Source organism: Prionailurus bengalensis, chromosome B3 (assembly GCF_016509475.1).
Source record: "Prionailurus bengalensis isolate Pbe53 chromosome B3, Fcat_Pben_1.1_paternal_pri, whole genome shotgun sequence".
Classification (NCBI taxonomy): Eukaryota; Metazoa; Chordata; class Mammalia; order Carnivora; family Felidae; genus Prionailurus; species Prionailurus bengalensis.
This window is the reverse complement of record NC_057355.1, coordinates 7,933,192-7,951,560: the sequence shown is the minus strand read 5'-3', so window position 1 is coordinate 7,951,560 and position 18,369 is coordinate 7,933,192. Positions and strand designations below refer to the sequence as shown.

At 47.0% G+C, this 18,369-nt stretch overlaps 1 protein-coding gene across 2 annotated transcripts in view; it reads right to left on the bottom strand.

Annotated features, from left to right (window-relative positions):
- Positions 1-332: 332 nt before the first annotated feature.
- The window catches only part of NTRK3 (neurotrophic receptor tyrosine kinase 3), a 398,764-nt gene continuing 380,727 nt past the window's right edge, over positions 333-18,369 (bottom strand). For both annotated transcript variants that reach the window (XM_043554722.1, XM_043554724.1), the window contains one exon: positions 333-16,792. In XM_043554722.1, the coding sequence (XP_043410657.1) occupies positions 16,607-16,792 (186 nt within the window). In that variant the 3' untranslated portion in view covers positions 333-16,606. The remainder of the gene's footprint in view (positions 16,793-18,369) is intronic.

The window sequence follows — 18,369 nt, the reverse complement described above, 5'->3', positions numbered from 1 at the left end:
AACTGTTACTGAAATTATTGTAACTAGGAAGTTGAAGAACAACATACATGGAATGATGGGACACCACCATGACATACAGCTCAGCCATGCCTCAAATCAAAAATGTGTGTACATTCTTCTTGAAACACTCATCTCAATCCAATATTCAACCTAGGGTCTACCTTAAACATTTTTCAAGCTACTTTTACTCTCAGCAAATCAGGGTCTCAGCTGTCAAGATGGTACTGGATCCTATACTTTTTGCACACATTAGGATTTTACCAGATTTCAACATACCTTTAAATCCAACACACTTCTCTACTAAATAATGAATCCAAATAAAAACAAGGGCATTCATGTTTTATACTTTATTTGAGAAGAGACCCTACATAAACTATGTCAGGAGGATACAGGTCTACACACGATTTCATCAATCAATAAATGGAGTTGTTAACATAACACTGAAGATATGATACCATGAGGAAGACAGACATGACCAAGAAGTATTTACAACTATCACATATGATATATTTATATTGGAGATGGATATATACATATATACATGTACATGTGCATATACATACATATGTCCATACATACACACACATATATACATATATATGTATAAAATGTTTTTAAGCAATAACCAAGAAAAGAGTTTGCCTTCTTGTAGCAATTAACTATTTGAAAGTGAAGAATGGGTGGTTTTCATTAATGTCATGGTGTTAAATCTCTGCCCCCACATTTAACTTCAACACTGATAGATTCCAATGAAGACACATGTTTGCCTCGGGATGGAAGCATGAGGGTGAAGAATGGGGTGATGGGTACGGGGCTGAGTGAAGGACATGCACAATGGGAGAAATGACCTTTGGTGATACCATTAAATCATCCTTTTGTATTAAACATAAATTATTAATACAATTTAAAAAAATAATTTTCTGTTTTCTTTTGAGGTTGGGGAGGAAGGTAGGGTGGGGTGGGGAACAGAGAAAGGGAGGGCACTTGCCTTTTCAACACATCCCTTAATATCAACTGAGAACACATCCCCCCTACCCTGGGGCCATCTTACCAAGTTAGAATCCATATTTTTTGCATAAAAGACACCTTTACCCAAGGATTTTATTTAGACCACAAGCCTCTTCTCTGGAGGCAAATACAGTCATTATTTTAACTAAATTGATTCTCCAGGACTTGCTAGGATGCAAATGAACTTAGCATAGCCAATGGATTTAGTTGTCATAAATGAAGAGAATGGAAAAAATAGTACCTCAAGGAAGGGGTTACTACTAGTAAAACCCAGTTTTACTAAAACCTCAGCCACCCATTTTAAGTTAACAACTTTGGGATCGAAATGATGGGAAACAAACATGATCAGCACTGTCCAGTGGCCTGGGGGGAAGAAACAAGCATCATGATGGAATACGTCTAAATCATTAAACAGAACTGAAGAACAATCCATTGAGATTAAAATAAATGACATAAAATCCAGTTGAGCACACCTCAGCTCTGCTGCTGTCAAGGTCTCCACTGTGAATGGTGGCTTGGCTGTACTACATCCGCTGCTGAACGTTTCCCAAGCCATGCCACGTATCGTTTCCTAAACTCTGTAAGATTAGCTTGGCCTCGGAACAAGTGTGTGTATGTATCACATGTCCACATGCCATGTACACCATTGTTCATCAGTCGCCATAATCCAACTAATGCTTCAGATGGCCAATATGTTTATATAAACATTGGGAAACACACACAAACACATGGGCTCAGACAAGATATAATCACTTTACATATATTTAGTACAGAAAGCTTAGGGATAGGGATGAAAATCAGTTATAGCAGCACCTAAACTTCATTTGCAAAATTCTTCTCTGAGAATATAACATCCTACGAGTGCACTGAAGTAGGTACCAGCTGATTTTCCAGATATTGAAAGTTTGCTGCACAACATCAGCCTAAAGATAAAGGGACATGTAATGTCCAGTAGGAAACAAATCAGTGTACATCATTTACACGGCAATAAATCCTTCATTTCCCTTGAAATAAGATATGTAAAGTAGCACTTAGTTTAATACAAGTTTTGTTCTGCTTTAGACCTAGCTGTAAAAAGCCATTCATGCAAAAAATTACCTCCAGTTTTAGCTGGATGTTTAAAGGACACTTCTCCTGAAAACAAGTCCCTTTCACATAGGGAAGGGGGAAATAATCCCACTCAAGACAGCCAGTGTTGACTGACAGTGGAAAATACAAGACTTTGGTGTTTGTAGGGCATTTGCCTTAAGAACCCAGAAGTAGCACTGAGCTCATCTCTAAGTAGGCAGAGGGCTAGAAGTGCCCTTGAGTATTATAGGAATTTTCCAGAAAAAGTACTGAGAACCTCCATACAATTTTATTCTCTGGTCTGTTCCCTCCCAAGACTATGATTGGCATCATCTCTACTTCTAGAGATGTCTGCTTCTGTATCTCTAGTCTTAGACCACTTTTCTCCCTGGTCAGTAGATCATTTGTTTCCCACCAGGCAATCTGCAACTTCTTCTTCTCTGTTTTAAGGGAAAAAAAAAAACACTTCTCTTATTGAGCTCTCCTGTAGCTGTTGATCTTCCACTTACATTCTTTCCAAACTAAGGTTGTTCCTTGATGTCAATATAAAACAAAGCTCCTCCATTCTAAAGGGACTCTAATAGAGAATGTTTGAACCTGCCTTCCCCTAGCTTTCACACAAATAATCTAGAGGAACTCATGCCTTTTTTGCACGGCAAATGTGAGCACTGGAATAGGACACCCTCAGGAGGACAAGGAATGGAGGGGAAGGATGGCTTCTCCTCAGACCTACCCCAAGGTTAAACATTACAGTTCCATTGAACTTGCTCCTCTGAGACCTGGCTCTGGCCTGCTGCGTCCACCTGATTTATCCTAAAAAGAATCTTTTATGGTCGTAGACCATCAAATGTTATGAATTATGATAAGCAACACTGAAGGTGGGAGAGAAAGAAGAAGAGAGGGAGTGCTCAGAGCTTTGGATGGTCCAGAGGCAGCTGAAGTGGAATTTATTCAACGTCTATGAAATAGAAGACAGTATTTAAGATGAAATGTGCAGTGACTGTGTTGCTTTCTCAGCCCGGGGGGGGGGGGGGGCCATCCTGACAAAAGTGAGGAGGATATAGCTGATTGTTAAAAGAAGACAATGGTACCTCTATGATGACATTTATGCACTATTGTTGTGCTAAATGACAACTGGTCAATCACAATGCCAAATGAAAACATTTGCTTCTGCTATGCTCATTTTCTCAGGGTACCCCTTCAGTCTGGCCTGATGAAGGCTTCAAGGAGCCATTTGCATTGCTTAAGGCAAAGTTAGCTGCTGAACAGGACTCAGATCTGAAGGGTGGCTGCTGGCATTCAAAGCAATGCCTACCTAGCATCTCCAAAAGGCTTACTAACAGCATTACTGGGCCCTTTTCTTCCCCCAAAGCTCATAGCTTCTGTTCAGCTCCTGTGAAATATCACCTACAAATGCACACAGAATAAAATGTAGACCTGTACTTTATGGGAACCATGCAGATAAAAAAAAAGGAAGCAATTGCCAATAATCAGCCTCCCATTTGGGAGTTTACAAATCAATGGTGCCTTGTGAAGACTTTCTGCAGGGGGTTCCTCTGCCTAAGTGTGCTGTCCGTTGATGTCTAGGCGTCTTTCTTTCCATTCCTCTGAGCCAGGAGACCTGGCAGTATTAGTCCAGCCTTCATCATTTGTTGATGAATGTGACAAAAACAGCTAAGCCACTAGGCTTAGAGCTAAATAAAAGATGTGAACACCTGAACTTAAGAGTAAAGTCTTGCAGGCGGAGGCCCCCATGGATAGGAAGTAAAGGAAAAACCTACTCTGCCTTGCCTGGAAGGCCAATCAAGATAGGTTTTAATTCAATTGAGGGAGGTGTTTGCTGTCCCTGGTGCTGAAAACAGATACCCAGGAATCACTGACCAGCCAGAAACTGTGTCTTCATCAAAGTGAAAACTCATTCAGCAGAGGCTGACTGTAGGTAGCAGGTCCCAAAACATGTTTCAAATGCCTCTTTTTATGCCATTTTAATGAAAGTGGCCCTGAAGTGACCCTGGTTTTCCTGCAGGACAGAACTAATGCATTGCCATAATACTGATGGGGTAGTTCATCCAATCTACCTCCCCATTCAGTCCCTACTTACATATTCCCTCATGTAATGCAAGGACGTCCAATTCTTAGAAAAGCATTAGGGGCTGCAGAAATTACCTACATACTTCTTTTTCCTGATACCAATTACAGACATAGGATTGATTTGACTTGCTATGATTAAAAGTTCCTGAAGGAAATATTTAGGTAAAATGTTACCACATACTGGAATATGGGCCCCTGAATTTCTCTCCACCCCAATCTTATTGTCACATTCTGAGAAACTGAGCAGAGCTTTTACTATGCCTAAGGTCTAAACCCAGAACTATTTCTTTACTGGCTCCACCCACCCCCTTTCAGCCAACACACACACACACACACACACACACACAAACACACACTCTCTCTCTGAAAGTGAAACTTACTTAAGAAGGAACATAATTCTTCCCTTAACAGTACACAGTTTTTTGCCAGAGAAAGCAGGACTGCTGTTTTCTCTCACATTCAAAGTGAGAATGTTCTTGTCCTGACTTGCTTTCTTTTCATTTTATTTGGACAGTGCCCTTGAGCTTACCCACCATGGCCCACACACATAAACAAGAAGGGTCCTTGATGCTGTGGGGTAACAGAAAATTACCATGGGCCATTTTTGGTTGCTTCCGACTCTACTGGGCTTGGGGGAGTCTTTGCTTTTAGACATGAACTAAAATTAATCTTTTCTAGCCTTGAAAAGGAAGTATCCCAATAGCCCCTCAAAAAGACTAAATTCTCAGGAAAGGGAAAAAAGGATTAAAATAAGTTCTTCTTGTTCCTGTTAACATATTAGATCAAATTTTCCACTTCCAGTGAGTTATTTCTCAAATGATACCTCTGAAATCCTTAAATAATCAGTCTTGTCACTAGGAAGTTACACAGTGAAACGGCTTGTTCAAAGCAGGCCTTCACAGTACTGTGAAGGAGGTCATCTCCTCGGGATTATCAGAATGAATTATGGAACACTGCCCTGAACTAGCTTGCCTTCTCCAATTTCACACCGTAATTTAAAATCCTAGTCATAACCCAATTTAGACTCTCCTTTCAAAGAAAGCTGAAATGCTTTCTGTTGCTGCACAGCTACAGGGGGCGCAGGGGGCGGGGGGGGTGGGGACAGAATTTCAGCATGGAGATGTTGCTTTTCTATGTAAGACAAACAAAAATTGAGCCCAAGGTAAAAAGAGAAAACAGAAGTCTGAACTTGAGCAAAATATTTGTGGATTTCTTAGGATTTCAGGTACTCGGCTTTATTCTGATTCCTCTCTGGAGTGATCAAAATCCTCTTTTTTTTAATCATGCACAGCTCTTAGTCAGTTACATCACACCTGGTTGTGGCTCGGAAATCTAAAGGAAATCACACTCTAAAGATTAACCTTGCCAAGTAGTCACCATTGCAAGGTACCTAAAATAGTGGCTGATGCTACAAACACCTGGGATTTTTTTAGGGGCTGTAAATGACTTCACTGTTGTAACCTTGGCAATCTGGCCTCAGGATTTACTGTCAGGGGTTTCATTTTCAATCAGAGGCGTTTCTCAGTGGGAATCCCACTCACACCTACTTGTTGGTGCCCAAGGCTATCAGAAGTGTGGTTTAGCATTTGGTCTTCACTCAAGCAGTTCATTCCATCTTAAAGTTATTTCCCCATGTACAAAATGCTGGCCCCAGAATGAATGCAAAGCTGCTTCAGGATCATTATCACTTCGGGTACTTCCTGCAAGATTAGTTTTACCACCCAATTTATAAAGGAAGCTTCATACAGTCTTCAGTTAAAAAACATTACATTTAAATCTACAGAATCTCATAAAATCAACAACGGATGATCTGGAGTTCAATGCAGCAGGAGACGGCATCTTGCTATAAAATGTTCAGGGTTCCAGGCCTGAAAACAAAACCTACCGGTAATCTCTTTTCAATGACAAAGCCAAATGGGTAAACTATCCTCCTTCTGCTTATATTTTTGTAAAGGTATTCTCCATCTCTCGAAGCGCAGTGGCCAAAGAGGAAAAAGCCAAGGCCACAATCTAGAAACCGGACTGCAGGGGGAATTTAAGAAATTTGAAGGAGAAACTGCTTGTGTGCCTCGAAAGAAGGCACATGCCAGAGCCGCTCACAGCTCGGCATCAGCAAGCCTATTTGCAACACTCACTGCCAGAGAGGGGGCTTTACCTCTTCAAGGGGTCCTGTGGCACTCACAGAGCACTTTGACAGCTATGACTTCATTGGGTGCTCATTACAACCCTCCGTGACAGGAGGGGGGTTGTTAACGGCTCTTTTCTGTGGCTTAAGAAACTGAGGCACAGAAGGGATAATGCTTTTCAGCAGGAAGTCGAGCTCAGAGGTCCTCTGTGTCCTCAGCTCATCACCTCCCTCCACCTCACTTGCCATTTTATCACAGACAATATTTAACATAGACCCCATGTCTTTCCTAAAGAAATAAAAATGAAAAAAAACTCACTGAAAATATTAGAAGGGGCCCAGGAAAAAAAAAGCAACATTGAACTATCCCGAGAGTTATGAAAAAAAATGATATTTGATAAAAATAGGGGTTGGGTTAGACATGATGAATTTTAGTAGTAAATGTGGATAGCTGATCATAGTTCATTATTATGTTTTTAGAGCCATGTCAAGGACAGAGTTGAAGCATCTATTGAAACATCGTGATTTGCGGAATAGAGGGTCTGGTGTCCTGGTGACTTCTCCAGTGATTTCTTCCACCTCATTGTTCCTTAAAGAGGGAGCATGTTCTCAGGTTCATTGCTGTTCTTAAGGTATAAACCCTTCTTGTGCCATCACAGTAAAGATCTCATTTGATAGAAAAAGCCTCTTATCCCCCTCAAGATTTAGATGCTGCAAACCTTTGTGTCAATATTATAACCATTCCACTAAATAAATGAACACTGTGCTGACATGTGGTCTGTGGTGCTCCTGTTCCGTAGGGGCATAGGACACTCACCCTGGGAGGGGCCTGGAAAACAAAAGAGAAAGCCACTGTTTACCATTTATCTGTATATTTAACAGCCAGGGGGAAAAAAAAGCCAGAGAAATTTGAAGGAAAAGCTGTTGGTAGCAGGCTCTCCTTCCTCAATCGAGCCAGAAGGAAGGGATGACTTCAAAAAGACAGACTGAGGCATTATAATAGGCTTGTTGTCCCAGAGTCTCTGGTGCAAAAGCAACTGATGAGGTGCTAATGAGGAGCTAATCACTTGGTCCATGGAGCTGGAAAGAGACTGACGGATGGCTGCTAGAACATACAGTTTTCTTCTCCAGGAACCTAGCTAGGCTCAGTCACAAGCACGGCTGATGCTCAGGGTAGGGAAGAAGGAGATGGGCCCAGAGGGCTTTCCTTGACTTTCAGAGATAAAAGCCAGACTTTAAGGGCTGGAGTCAGGGACAGCGATGGACCATAGGAGTTCAGAGTTTGGACAGCGTTCAACAGCAGGTGTGAGATGTGAACTGACTGCAAGATGAACACCGGGCTGACTCTGTAGGATGGGAGGTTGTGCACACCTGTTCTGGGTGAGACTTGAGAAGGTACGCTTTAATGACAGCTGGTTGGAGCCGTCCCTGGGTGAAGTAGATCGGTTTAGCCCTCACTGGAATCAGAGAGAGGGCTAGTCTGCAACTAGCTGCCAGCTGCCCATTTATACTAAGGACACTTCCACCTCGGGCCAGATAATTGAGGTGACTTGTGCACAGCCACCCACCAAGTAACACCCAGTGCAGTTACTCACTTCCAACCCAGTGTTCCTTCCATGTCCCATGGAACATCTAACTTTCCCAGGGAAAATCGGACCCTTTCTCATCAAGTTCTGATTCAATCTGAATGTTTTGAGTTTCCTATCTAAAGGCTTCAACTCCAAGATAGCTTCAGTAATCTGCTTGAACTATGTATATCTGTTCACATGTATATCTGTCCTTAGCACAGTTCACATGTATATCTGTACTTAGCACGTATTATTCAAGCCAAAATTCAGTGCTTCTCCCCGCCCGACCATCCTCCAAATTAATTACATAAAATCTATATCAAGGCTTAGTTTGGTTTTGTGTTTCTCTGAGAAAACTAGTCCAACCTTTAAATACGAAGGTTCTGAAAACTTGGGATCCAGTCTCCTTTGAAAACACCCTAACTTCATAAAATGATCCATAGTGGAGAAAGTCACAGGCTGTGTGACGATATTAAAAGAAAAGATGAGCTGTAGAGAAGTTTAAGAAGCCACATGTCTGGAGCATACATACTTGCATGCACATAGACACAGATATCAGTGGGAGGAACATGCAGGGCACATTGGCTTGTTGGGTCATATTAGACCAAGATGAGTGAAGATGCATTTGTGGGGGGCGGAGGGGATGGTGTGCACATGTGTGCATTTAAACAAGTATTATAAATAATGAGGGATGAATGTAGTTTGCACTACGTGAGCTTGAGCATCTAGAACAAGATGCAACACTGACAATTGCTTTCAAATAACGTCCTCAGGTTTGCCTCTGTATGACTGTGACATTAGTTGGCCCAGAAATCTATTTTCCCCAGTCAATAAACACAGTGTCCTTGGCCGGAAGCTTTCATTTCTCCTAAAGAAATATCTGAGAACATACAAGGAGACTGTTACTCCTATTCAAAGCAAGAGGCAAGGTAGGAAAAACAATTTCAGAGAGAATCAGAATCAGTAAAACCCCCGGAGAAATATGCTCTCTGGGCTTCACGGTATTCTAAACTCTGCAGGTCAGTTTCCCAAGACACCCGGGATGGTGTGGAGCAGCCCGAAGGAGGGAATCTGAAGGTGGAGGAGTCGGAATCTAAACTAAAGGCCTTTTCTTCAGACTTCTGATGTAATTAACAGCCTTGGTTCGTAAAGAAGCCGTGAGTTCAGATTTGAGGTTTCCGCTGGCCGCTGTGCCTTCACGTGGCATGGCACAGTTGGGTCAGAAAGGGTCCAGGCCACGCTGGAGCCCACCACCCCATAAGGAAAGAGCTGACACACCGGGGCTTCTGAGAGGTACACACTCTGTCCCAACCAGGAGAGGAAGGAGCTGGGGCTGCCTCTCTCCCATAAGGATTGTGGGAAACCCCTGCACAGACCCAGGGCAAGCCCTTTGTCCATCAGAACCCACTACCCCATCTGGCCACCTGGCTGTAGCCCTGACCTGCTACATCCACACCAAGAATTGCTGGGGGACCCCGGGGAGTGGGGTAGGGGGGGGAGAGCAGGGTTCACTGAGGCAGTGCACACTAATTCTTCATAAACCATTTCACTTTGTGCAGCGTCGAGATATGCTGCAAAGCCGTTTTGTCATCAGCAGAGTGGCTTCCACGCCTTGATGTGCAGTCCCCTCGGGAAAAACCAAGACAGTGACCCCCACTGTCACTCCCACGGAGTGGAAAACTTGGCTCAGCACTGTGGTTAGAGAGAGGTCAAGAAGCTCCCTCTGCTGGGCTCAGACCCCAGTCATGGCTTCTCTGCTCCTGGGGGCTAAAAGTTCACGGATGGAGTGAGCAGTGGGTGGGGAAGGGATGGGCCACCGAGGGTTCCAGATGGGATTTGCAGAGATACACCACTTGCATCCCAATGAGCTTTGCAGTAAACTTCACTGCACAGAGGTTAATCTAGATGTCAACGTTGTCTGACAGCATCGAAATTACTCTGGGGCAGGGCTCCTTCACAAGTCTTAATATAACAGTCAATTCCATCCTGCCTGCAGGAAATGAGGGTTTTCTGCTTTGTGTGCCGAATCATTCAGCGCCAATTTTCTCACTGTTTGAAGTCCTAACTGTTTGTGGTCCTGGAATTCACCTCACATTAAGACTTTCATGGAGTAGGAGATGTTGGATTGTCAGTCCCATGGAGGCAAGAGGATACAGCCAAAAGAAAAAAAAAAAGGAAAAAGTAAGAAGCACAAAAATGAAAGAAAATCTTCTTTACTGAGATTTACTTCTCTTCTGCAGAAAGCAGAAATCAAATCACCTGGACCAGGTTTATTCATTTACCCCAGAGGTGGGCTCAGAAGCATCGGCTGAACGTCACATAGCTGTTAAGTGGAGACGGGTCACGGAGAGTTCTCCAAGAAAGAAACAAAACATTTAAGGAAGCTATTCATTTGAGTCCTCCCAGTTAACATATCACAAAATTCTTCTTTTTTAATGACTTCCATACACTCTTCTTAAATGAAGGAATAACTATCAGACCTAGACTTGAGTACTGACATTTCTCATTGGGCTTTGGAGAAACTGCATCCAAAACAATGTTCGAGAATATAGTGGGTATCAGGGTTCTCAGTCTTCCTTTGGACTTTGATGAAGGACGTCTACACTGGTCATTGTCTAAAATGATAACAAACCAATTCTTCTCATAATATGTCAAACTGGAAAGCAAGACACCTGAGCTCCAAGGTACTTCTCAGATGCCCTGAGCCTCAGATGCTCAGTACTTTCCTCATCCGTGTTCTCTTGATACATCTAGAAACGTCTAGCTTTGTTGGCTAGAAGTGTCTCTTGCAAACTACAAGTTTGGGCCATAGCACTGCACACAAAGCAATGTTTACCTTGGTGATTAGAGGAAAAATTAACAGAGCTTACTGTCCTGCCTCAGTATGAGGGGAAATAACTCAGCACACTGGTTTAAGACACCATCCCTACTGCAAGTATCAGACAAGGCCTAGTTTTAAATTTGGAACTTAGCTAAAAAGGAAGGGGAATCTGAATTTTATTACTTTGATCAAGAATTCCAAGTATTTTGAGGGGGACCTCAATCTCCACAGATCTCCTTGTGAAATAGGAAAGCATCTATATTGGCACACTGACACTTGGGCCAGAGACATCTCTTGTTGCAACGCATAGAATTTTTTTAGGAAGTCAAGGAAAACTATGCTTGGGGAGATTGTACCAGGGAAACAGAGACTCTATCAGAAGCCATGATTCAGTTCCTTAGGGTGAAACAGTTTATGCTTACAGCAAAAGTCCTAATGCCCAAAGTAGTGACACGAATGTTCACCACATCCACCAGTCACTTTTCCAAAAGAGTGAGCATGATCGGCATCTCGCATTCTCTCTGTCCCATCCCTTCTAGGGAGTGGTTGCATCTACAGTCCTGGTAAATTCAATGCTGACTCCCAAATGGAAAGTAGTAGAAAGCACTCCTGTAAGGTAATCTATCAGACTGCCAGAAGGAGGGATTTTCAGATGCCCAGAATGTTGTCACCAGCATTAATCCAGGGAGCACCAAGTGATCAAATTTTACAAAATGACAGATTTCCCAATAGCATCTTTCTGTCTCTTGTAGGCCAGTCCATCTCTGGATAGCTCATCTCCAAGGAATGTGAGACTGAAAGAGACCAAGCATCAAGGAATCCGTTTGCTGAGTCCAAGCAGAACTTCACTGAAGTCAGTCTAATTAAATATAGAGACATAAACATGCAATGTATATGGGCCTATACTCCCCCTCAGATGATGCTACCAATGATGTTAAGCAATCCCAAAGCATTTTCTGGAGTCTATATTGAGATCTTAACAATGATACAAAGACTTGGGATTTCCCTTTAAAACCTATTATGTGCTAGCCTGAACATTTTATTTGGTATCAAAGAAAAGTTTGGCACACCAGGGACCAACACCAAAGTGGCTACAGCACCAAGCCCTGAGCTAAGGGTGCCATTTCTTGCTCTAAGGCAAATGCCATTGGGTACTCTAGCAGGCTGGCTCCACCAAAGCTGACAATAGCCATCCCGGGGGCATCTGAGAGTGGTCCTCTAGCCTGTCAGGACATGGCTCATTCAACCAACACCTAGAGGCGTTTCTTGGCTTCAGACTCTAAGCAAAGCACAGCGAAGCTCTCAAAGCCCAAGACTGCCTGTTGCAGTAACCACACCTCGAACAAGACAATCCGGCTGCTGTTTAGTTTGGGAAAAGAGGAGCAAGGACACCATTCATCATTCCTGAAAGGAAAAGGACTTGGGTGAAGAGTCTGCATCCTAAAATACTGCCCTCTTTCCAACATCCTACCTCCTGGAAATAGCATTTGAAGGGAAACATCTGTTGGTTTCTGAGTTCAAATTGCCAGTGGCCTGCATGAGAGGTACGCAGGTGTGTCTCCCTATCTTGGAATGGTTTCTGCCGGCTCACGGTGCATCGGTGTGGAATGGAGTAGCCAGCTAGCTGAGGAAGGAAAGCCTGTGGAAATCAGCCATGGGGCCAGGCGGCAGCCGGTGAGCCCGTGTGCCTGTCCCCCTACCCCCCAATATCCCTCAACCCTACCAATCACTACAGTCTTCCCTATGTGCCTTCCAGAAACAGTTTCTTGCCTTGGGTAACTTTTCCTCCTCCCCTTCCATACCTGCCTTTCATCTTGTCTCTTATTTCTGATAAGCAAGTAAAAAAGCAGAGAAAACAAAATAGGTGGGAGCAGAACAGATTTTTTTTTTTTAATTGAGAAGAATCCCAAGGATATCTATTCTGGTCTCTCAAATGTCTCAGATGAGAAATCTGATACTCTGAGAGATTATGACCTGGCCATGGGCACCTGGGTAACCAAGAGCAGAGCTGGGAATTCGACGGTCTTTCCACATCCCTGCATGCTCCCACCCAAGCTCCCATGCATCCTGTAGTGTCCCAGCACAACGGAATCCTTCCGCTTTTGAGGGGGTGTCTCACGCACCCCCAGAAATTGGCTGTCAGCTCTCCTATGGGTGTTGGTTTCTGTAGTATTTAGCACCGAAAATATTTGCACTAGTATATTCCACAAGATAAGCATCACTAGAGAAGAAGGGTAAGGTTCAACCTGAACCCAGAAGGACCAAGGCTCCTTGGCCTCCAGAGGGAAGCCTCTCTCCAGGGAGGATCTGGGCATGATCTGCTGAGTGGAGGAACACAAGTCTCTCGTCTGTTAGCAAGAGAACGCTCAGTGAGTCTCGAGATCCACTGAGGTCAGGGATATAATAAGAGGGCGGCATCTGGTTCACGTCCAAAGTCAAGAACAGGGAGGACCCTTGGCCATGCCTCCTTACTCCAAGGTGGGCACCCGACAGCAGGTCCCTGTCACTCAGTCCAGGAGGGGACCAGATGAGGAAGACATGGCAGGGAGGTCAGCCTCAGGGACCTGGAGCTTCCCCCAAGGCTCACGATGGTGTCTGCATCCAACCGCATCTTCACGGTCCCTCTAGCATGCTTTTTTAAAATGTGGATTTTGGTGTGGAGGGGTGACAGTGGGACAGACTGGGGTGGCTACACTGGCTGATGGGATGTCACTGTAAGACTCATTTAGTCACACTGAGCTCTTTGAAAATAAATAGATGGATAGGCCTTCGCCAGAGCTTTCTAGGTGTGCAAAGAGGCTGGGGATGGGGAAAAAGACCAAACACGCCCTCTGGGTCTAAAGTCATCTCGGACATCTGCCATTGTGACGGAGGCACCAAGAAGGAGAGGAGTGTCCACAGGACCCATGTGGGCCCAGGCCCTCGAGCCCCCGGTGGCAGCTGCCCCTGCCCACGCAAGGCCCGAGGAGGGCCACCCTGGAGGGCCACCGTCGCATTCCGGGGCGCTACCGTGAACAATGGCACAGTGACTCAGCACTGTGAGAACCTAAACACTTCAGACCCTGAAGGGCCGGAGACGAAGAGGCACCTCTTGTTTCGCAGACAGGAGACTGAGACCCAGTAGAGCAAGTCTCAGCCGAGCTTCCCACCACAGGAGGGATAATGTCCCCTGCTTGCTCCCAGGGCCCCGGGTGCCCCTTCAGTGACCACAGTCCTAGTCTTTGCCTCCCTCACCCTCCAGAAAGCTTTTTTTTTTCCTTGCCTTTACATAAGTCGACATGTAGACTGTACAAAGAGAGCACGACAAGGGGGTAAGAAAGCTGGGCCTCCCTCTCTGCTGCCCCTTGCTCCGCCCTCACGAGAGGCAGCGGCTTCCAGGGGACATGATGCAGACACATCCCCATGGCCAGCACGAGGGCCTGTACAATCAGACAACTTCCGTCTCTTCCAGGGCTCCTGGCTCCCGAAGGAACTGTCTTCTTCCATTAGGCCGTGATGACTCTGCACCCTGAGGTGAAACCCTAGAAGGTTCCTCATTCCCAGTTGCCCAGCAGCTTCCAACTCCTTCCCACACCCCCTCTTCCCAGCCTATCAGTGACCATGAGGTTCTAGAAACACAGCCTGTGAGATGGAAGGCCACACAAGATCTGTTTTGGCAGCAACGGGAGCCTTAGGGCCTCACATCTAACCAGAGGCCCTTCCCCCTCAAGGCCCCCCCTCCACGCTCACCTCTCTCTTAGTTACCCTGCTCAACACCAGACGGCACAGTTCAGCCAGCATTAGAGTCCCCAGAATAGAGCCACGGCCTCTGGGTGGAAAGACAGGAGGATACCTGCCATAGGAGAGCAAAGGGTTCCTCTGAGGTGGTCGGTCCACCCAGCCCTCCTCCAAAGTCCTTTGGGTTGGGAACTCAGCACAGTGAAAACCCTAAACCAAACTCCGGCTCCCCTCCCAGCCCAGCTGAGCGGCCCCACTGATCCCCGACTTCCAACCGAGGCCTACAGTCTGAGCACAGCTCTTTTCTATTGGAATAAAAACATTTGTGGGTCTAAAAAAAGAAGCAAAACCACACATACAGGATTTGTCCCAAACCCCACAGGGATGCCCGCACTGCAGCTGACCAGGCCACCGGGGGCCGCCGACAGCCCCTCCGGCTGGCAGGGCAGGGTGCGGGTCCGAGCCCCCCACTCCCGGAGGCTCCCACTGGGCAAAGGACAGTCCACTAGGTAGCTCTGTGCTTGGGGTGAGGTGGAGGGGCCGGCGAGCTGGGAGGGGCCAGGCGGTTGCCCTCCGGAAGCATTTCCTTGTCGTGCATCGGGGAGGCCCGGAGATCTGCCCCCGTGACAGCCCTTGACAGCAGCGGCCAGGACCCCAGCCCACACGCCTCATTCTCTCTCCCTGGTCAGGGCTCAGTCCTCATTAAGATGCCGCGCCTGTGGCCGTGGCCCGCGGCGGACACCTCCCAGAGAAGCCTCGGCCCCTCCCCCCGCCCCCAGCCCACAAAAGCGATTTTTCAGCCCCTGCATTTTCACAGCAGCTCAAAGGCAGATGCATCAATCCTTCCAGGGCCTGGAAACGTGAGGAGAATGCCAAGGGGCCGGTGCAGGTGCCAGATAGATTCTCCCCTGCTGGCTGCTGCCCACGGTACCGCCTCGCTCCCCGATACAAGCGCTGCCCCACGCTCTGGCTACACCTGGCTCCCTTCCCTGGCAGTGAGGTTCACCTGGGACTTGCGAGAGGCCCAGGAAGTGGGGGGCTGGGGACCTGGGCAGGCAGGATGAGAAACAGAGGACACGGAGGGGCACACTTTATAACGACCTACAAGGAACGAAGTCTCCTGCTACCGGAACCCTGCTGCGTCCACATTTGCGGGCAACAGGCGGGACGTTCCCTTCGCCCCCAAACTCCCCCAAAGGCCCGAATGCGGGAGGTGGGGCTGAGGAGTCTTTCCAGCGAGGGAAAGACGAGAGGCAGTGCCTTGCCAGGGAGGGTTCGAATTTCAGCTTCTTCTTCTGTGGCTAAGTCCAGAACGTCCAGTTCTTGAGGTTCAGAGAATAAATGGCACGTCCCTTTCAAATTTAGGAAGGAACGTGAGCGTGGTTTACACCCAAGATGGATGAAGTCCATTGTCATGATGGTTTTGTGTCTTGTCGGTTGTTACGTGTTGACTGGTACACGCCCTCACTGACTTCCAAAAGCGTCAGGACTCTACTTTCCAGAATGGACGAATGGGAGAACCGTCTTGAAGCAGAGGAAAGGGGAAGGCGTGGAGGCAACAGTCAGGGGAGACATGAGGCTTTTCCAGAGGCCCCCGGTCCGGTGTTCTTTCCCGCTGCATCCTGAGTGCAGTTGATGGGGTCTGTCCATGCACCTGTGCAGAGCTCGGGGAGGGGGGGGCCGGGGAGGGGAAACGCACCTGTGCAGGTAATCGCCTGAACAATTCGCACCCCACCCCAGCTCCTCCTGTCCCCGCAGGAAGACCGTCTCTGTGTCATCAAGGTCTTCGGCTCCGAAAAGCCGGAGCCGAAGAAGCAGGGACCCCAGCTTCCGTCAAAGGGGGTTTCCATTTGTGTTTATAATATTTAAGATTTTCTGAGTTGTTGTTACAGTCTTATGGTTTCTGTGTCAGCAGCTTCTCTCTGTATTAGAGAAGGTATCTCTCTGTCTGTGGATATAGATAGATAGATAGTTAGATATATAAATATATATATGTATATATATATATATATATTCGCCAAACTGCCTTACAGGGTTTTTTTCTTTCCTTTTTTTTTTTTCAGTGTTGTATGTGTAGCAGGCACTTGAGTTTATATGAAGATGTTCGCTTCAGTCAGGATGGAAGAAAGGAGTGTGAGGTGACAAGGGAGGATGTGAGGCCGGGAGACAGGAGGCAACAGAGTACGCATCCGTGACCGCCAGCCACCGCTAGCCGAGGATGTCCAGGTAGATGGGGGCGGCTTTCCCCAAAGCGTGAAGGACTTTGTAGATCTCCTTGATGTTCAGCCGCTGCTGGGGTTCCCTCTGCCAGCACCCCAGCATGACGTCGTACACCTCTTTGGGGCACACTCGGGGCCGCTCCAGCACACGACCCTGGGTGATACACTCGATGACCTGAAAAAGTGGAAAGCGGCAGGACGTTACATCCAAAGCCCCGCCGGGGCCCCGCGGCTCACACCCAGCAAAAGCAGCAGGCGACGACCTCACGGAGGGGCTTCAGTGCAGAGCCGGGGTGCCCCCCTGCACGGGTGGCAGGCTGGCTGGAGACAGCCCTGAGTCTCTCCCCTGTCCTGTGCAGGTGGCTGGCTGGCCGCGCCCACCATTGCCCTTTGTGCCCCGCCCCTTGGGTCAGGTCTTCACGGACTCCCCCACATACACTCTCCCCTGTACTTGACTCTTCCTCTCTGGCCCTCAATTTCGTCTGAATGCCACCCTGCATTCATTGCCACTTAGCAGCAGGGTCTGGCATCTGACCTGTCCCTCCCCTCTTATGAGCCTGAATGACTTTGAAACCTCCTTGAAGGAGCTCTACACCATCTGGCCCCTCCATGCCTCCCTCCCCTTAGCTCCCACTTCCTGGCCAGCTCCCCTCCTGCTCCCGGCCTCTGTGTAGAGCACCTTGCTTATCTCTAAGCCACCTTGCGGGTCCCTTGCTCAGCACGCCCCCACCCCCTGCTCTTTGCACTAACCCGCATATTTGGTTTTTGTGAACATCCTTCACACCAAGACTGCTGCACGATTCACCACTGCCCAGCTGGGTGGCCGGCGCAAGTCAGTTAACCTCACAGGGTCCCAGCACCCTCATCTGGAAGATGGGGATCAAATGTCTGCCTTGACTACCTCCTAAGTGTTGTAAAATGCAAACGAAGCCAAGAGCACGAAGCATGGCAACACGTACTGAAGGGGAGGCCTAAGGAGGAGTAGGAAGAAAACAAATAACGTGTGGTGGGACCCACCCCAGCTGGCCACGTGGGGACCATGCCTGTAATTTGAGCTTCATTTCCAATTTCTCAAAGGCACTTCTTCTTTTTTTTTTTTTTAATGTTTATTTATTTATTTTGAGAGGAAGAGAAAGAGAGCATGAACAGGCAGGGGCAGAGAGAGAGAAGGAGAGAGAGAGAATCTCAGACAGGCTCCGCACTGTCAGCACAGAGCCTGACGTGGCGTTTGAACACAAGAACGGCGACATCATGATGTGAGCTGAAATCGAGAGGCGGATGCTCAACCGACTGAGCCACTCCGGCGCCCCATCAAAGGCACTTCTTTGCTGACCTCGAATACGTGACGTTTCAAGGTTTCATCTTCCACGACTTGGGTTGGTTTTAACTTCTCCCTAACTCTGGGCAACTTGCCCCAAACTCCACTTTCCTTGTTCGGAGATGGGTTGTAATGATAAAAATACACAGAATCTTCTCTAGCTGAGTGCCTCTAGTGTCTTTGCCCCCGCGACTCTGTGTTCAGTTGGGCAAGACAAGTGCCTTTGTTCTCTTTTGTCTCCCCCTGCTGACCCCAACAGGGCCATGTTGTCTCATGTCACTCTGACCCCAGGACAGCCTGTCAAACCTTCACTGTGTCAGCACCTTCCTGGTCCTGTTCACCCCGGGGGTTGGAGCCAGCCCACGAGACTCATTTCTGTGCCAGCCCGATAGGTCTCCAGCTGCTCATATTCTCCCGTTCTTATTAGAGCCTTG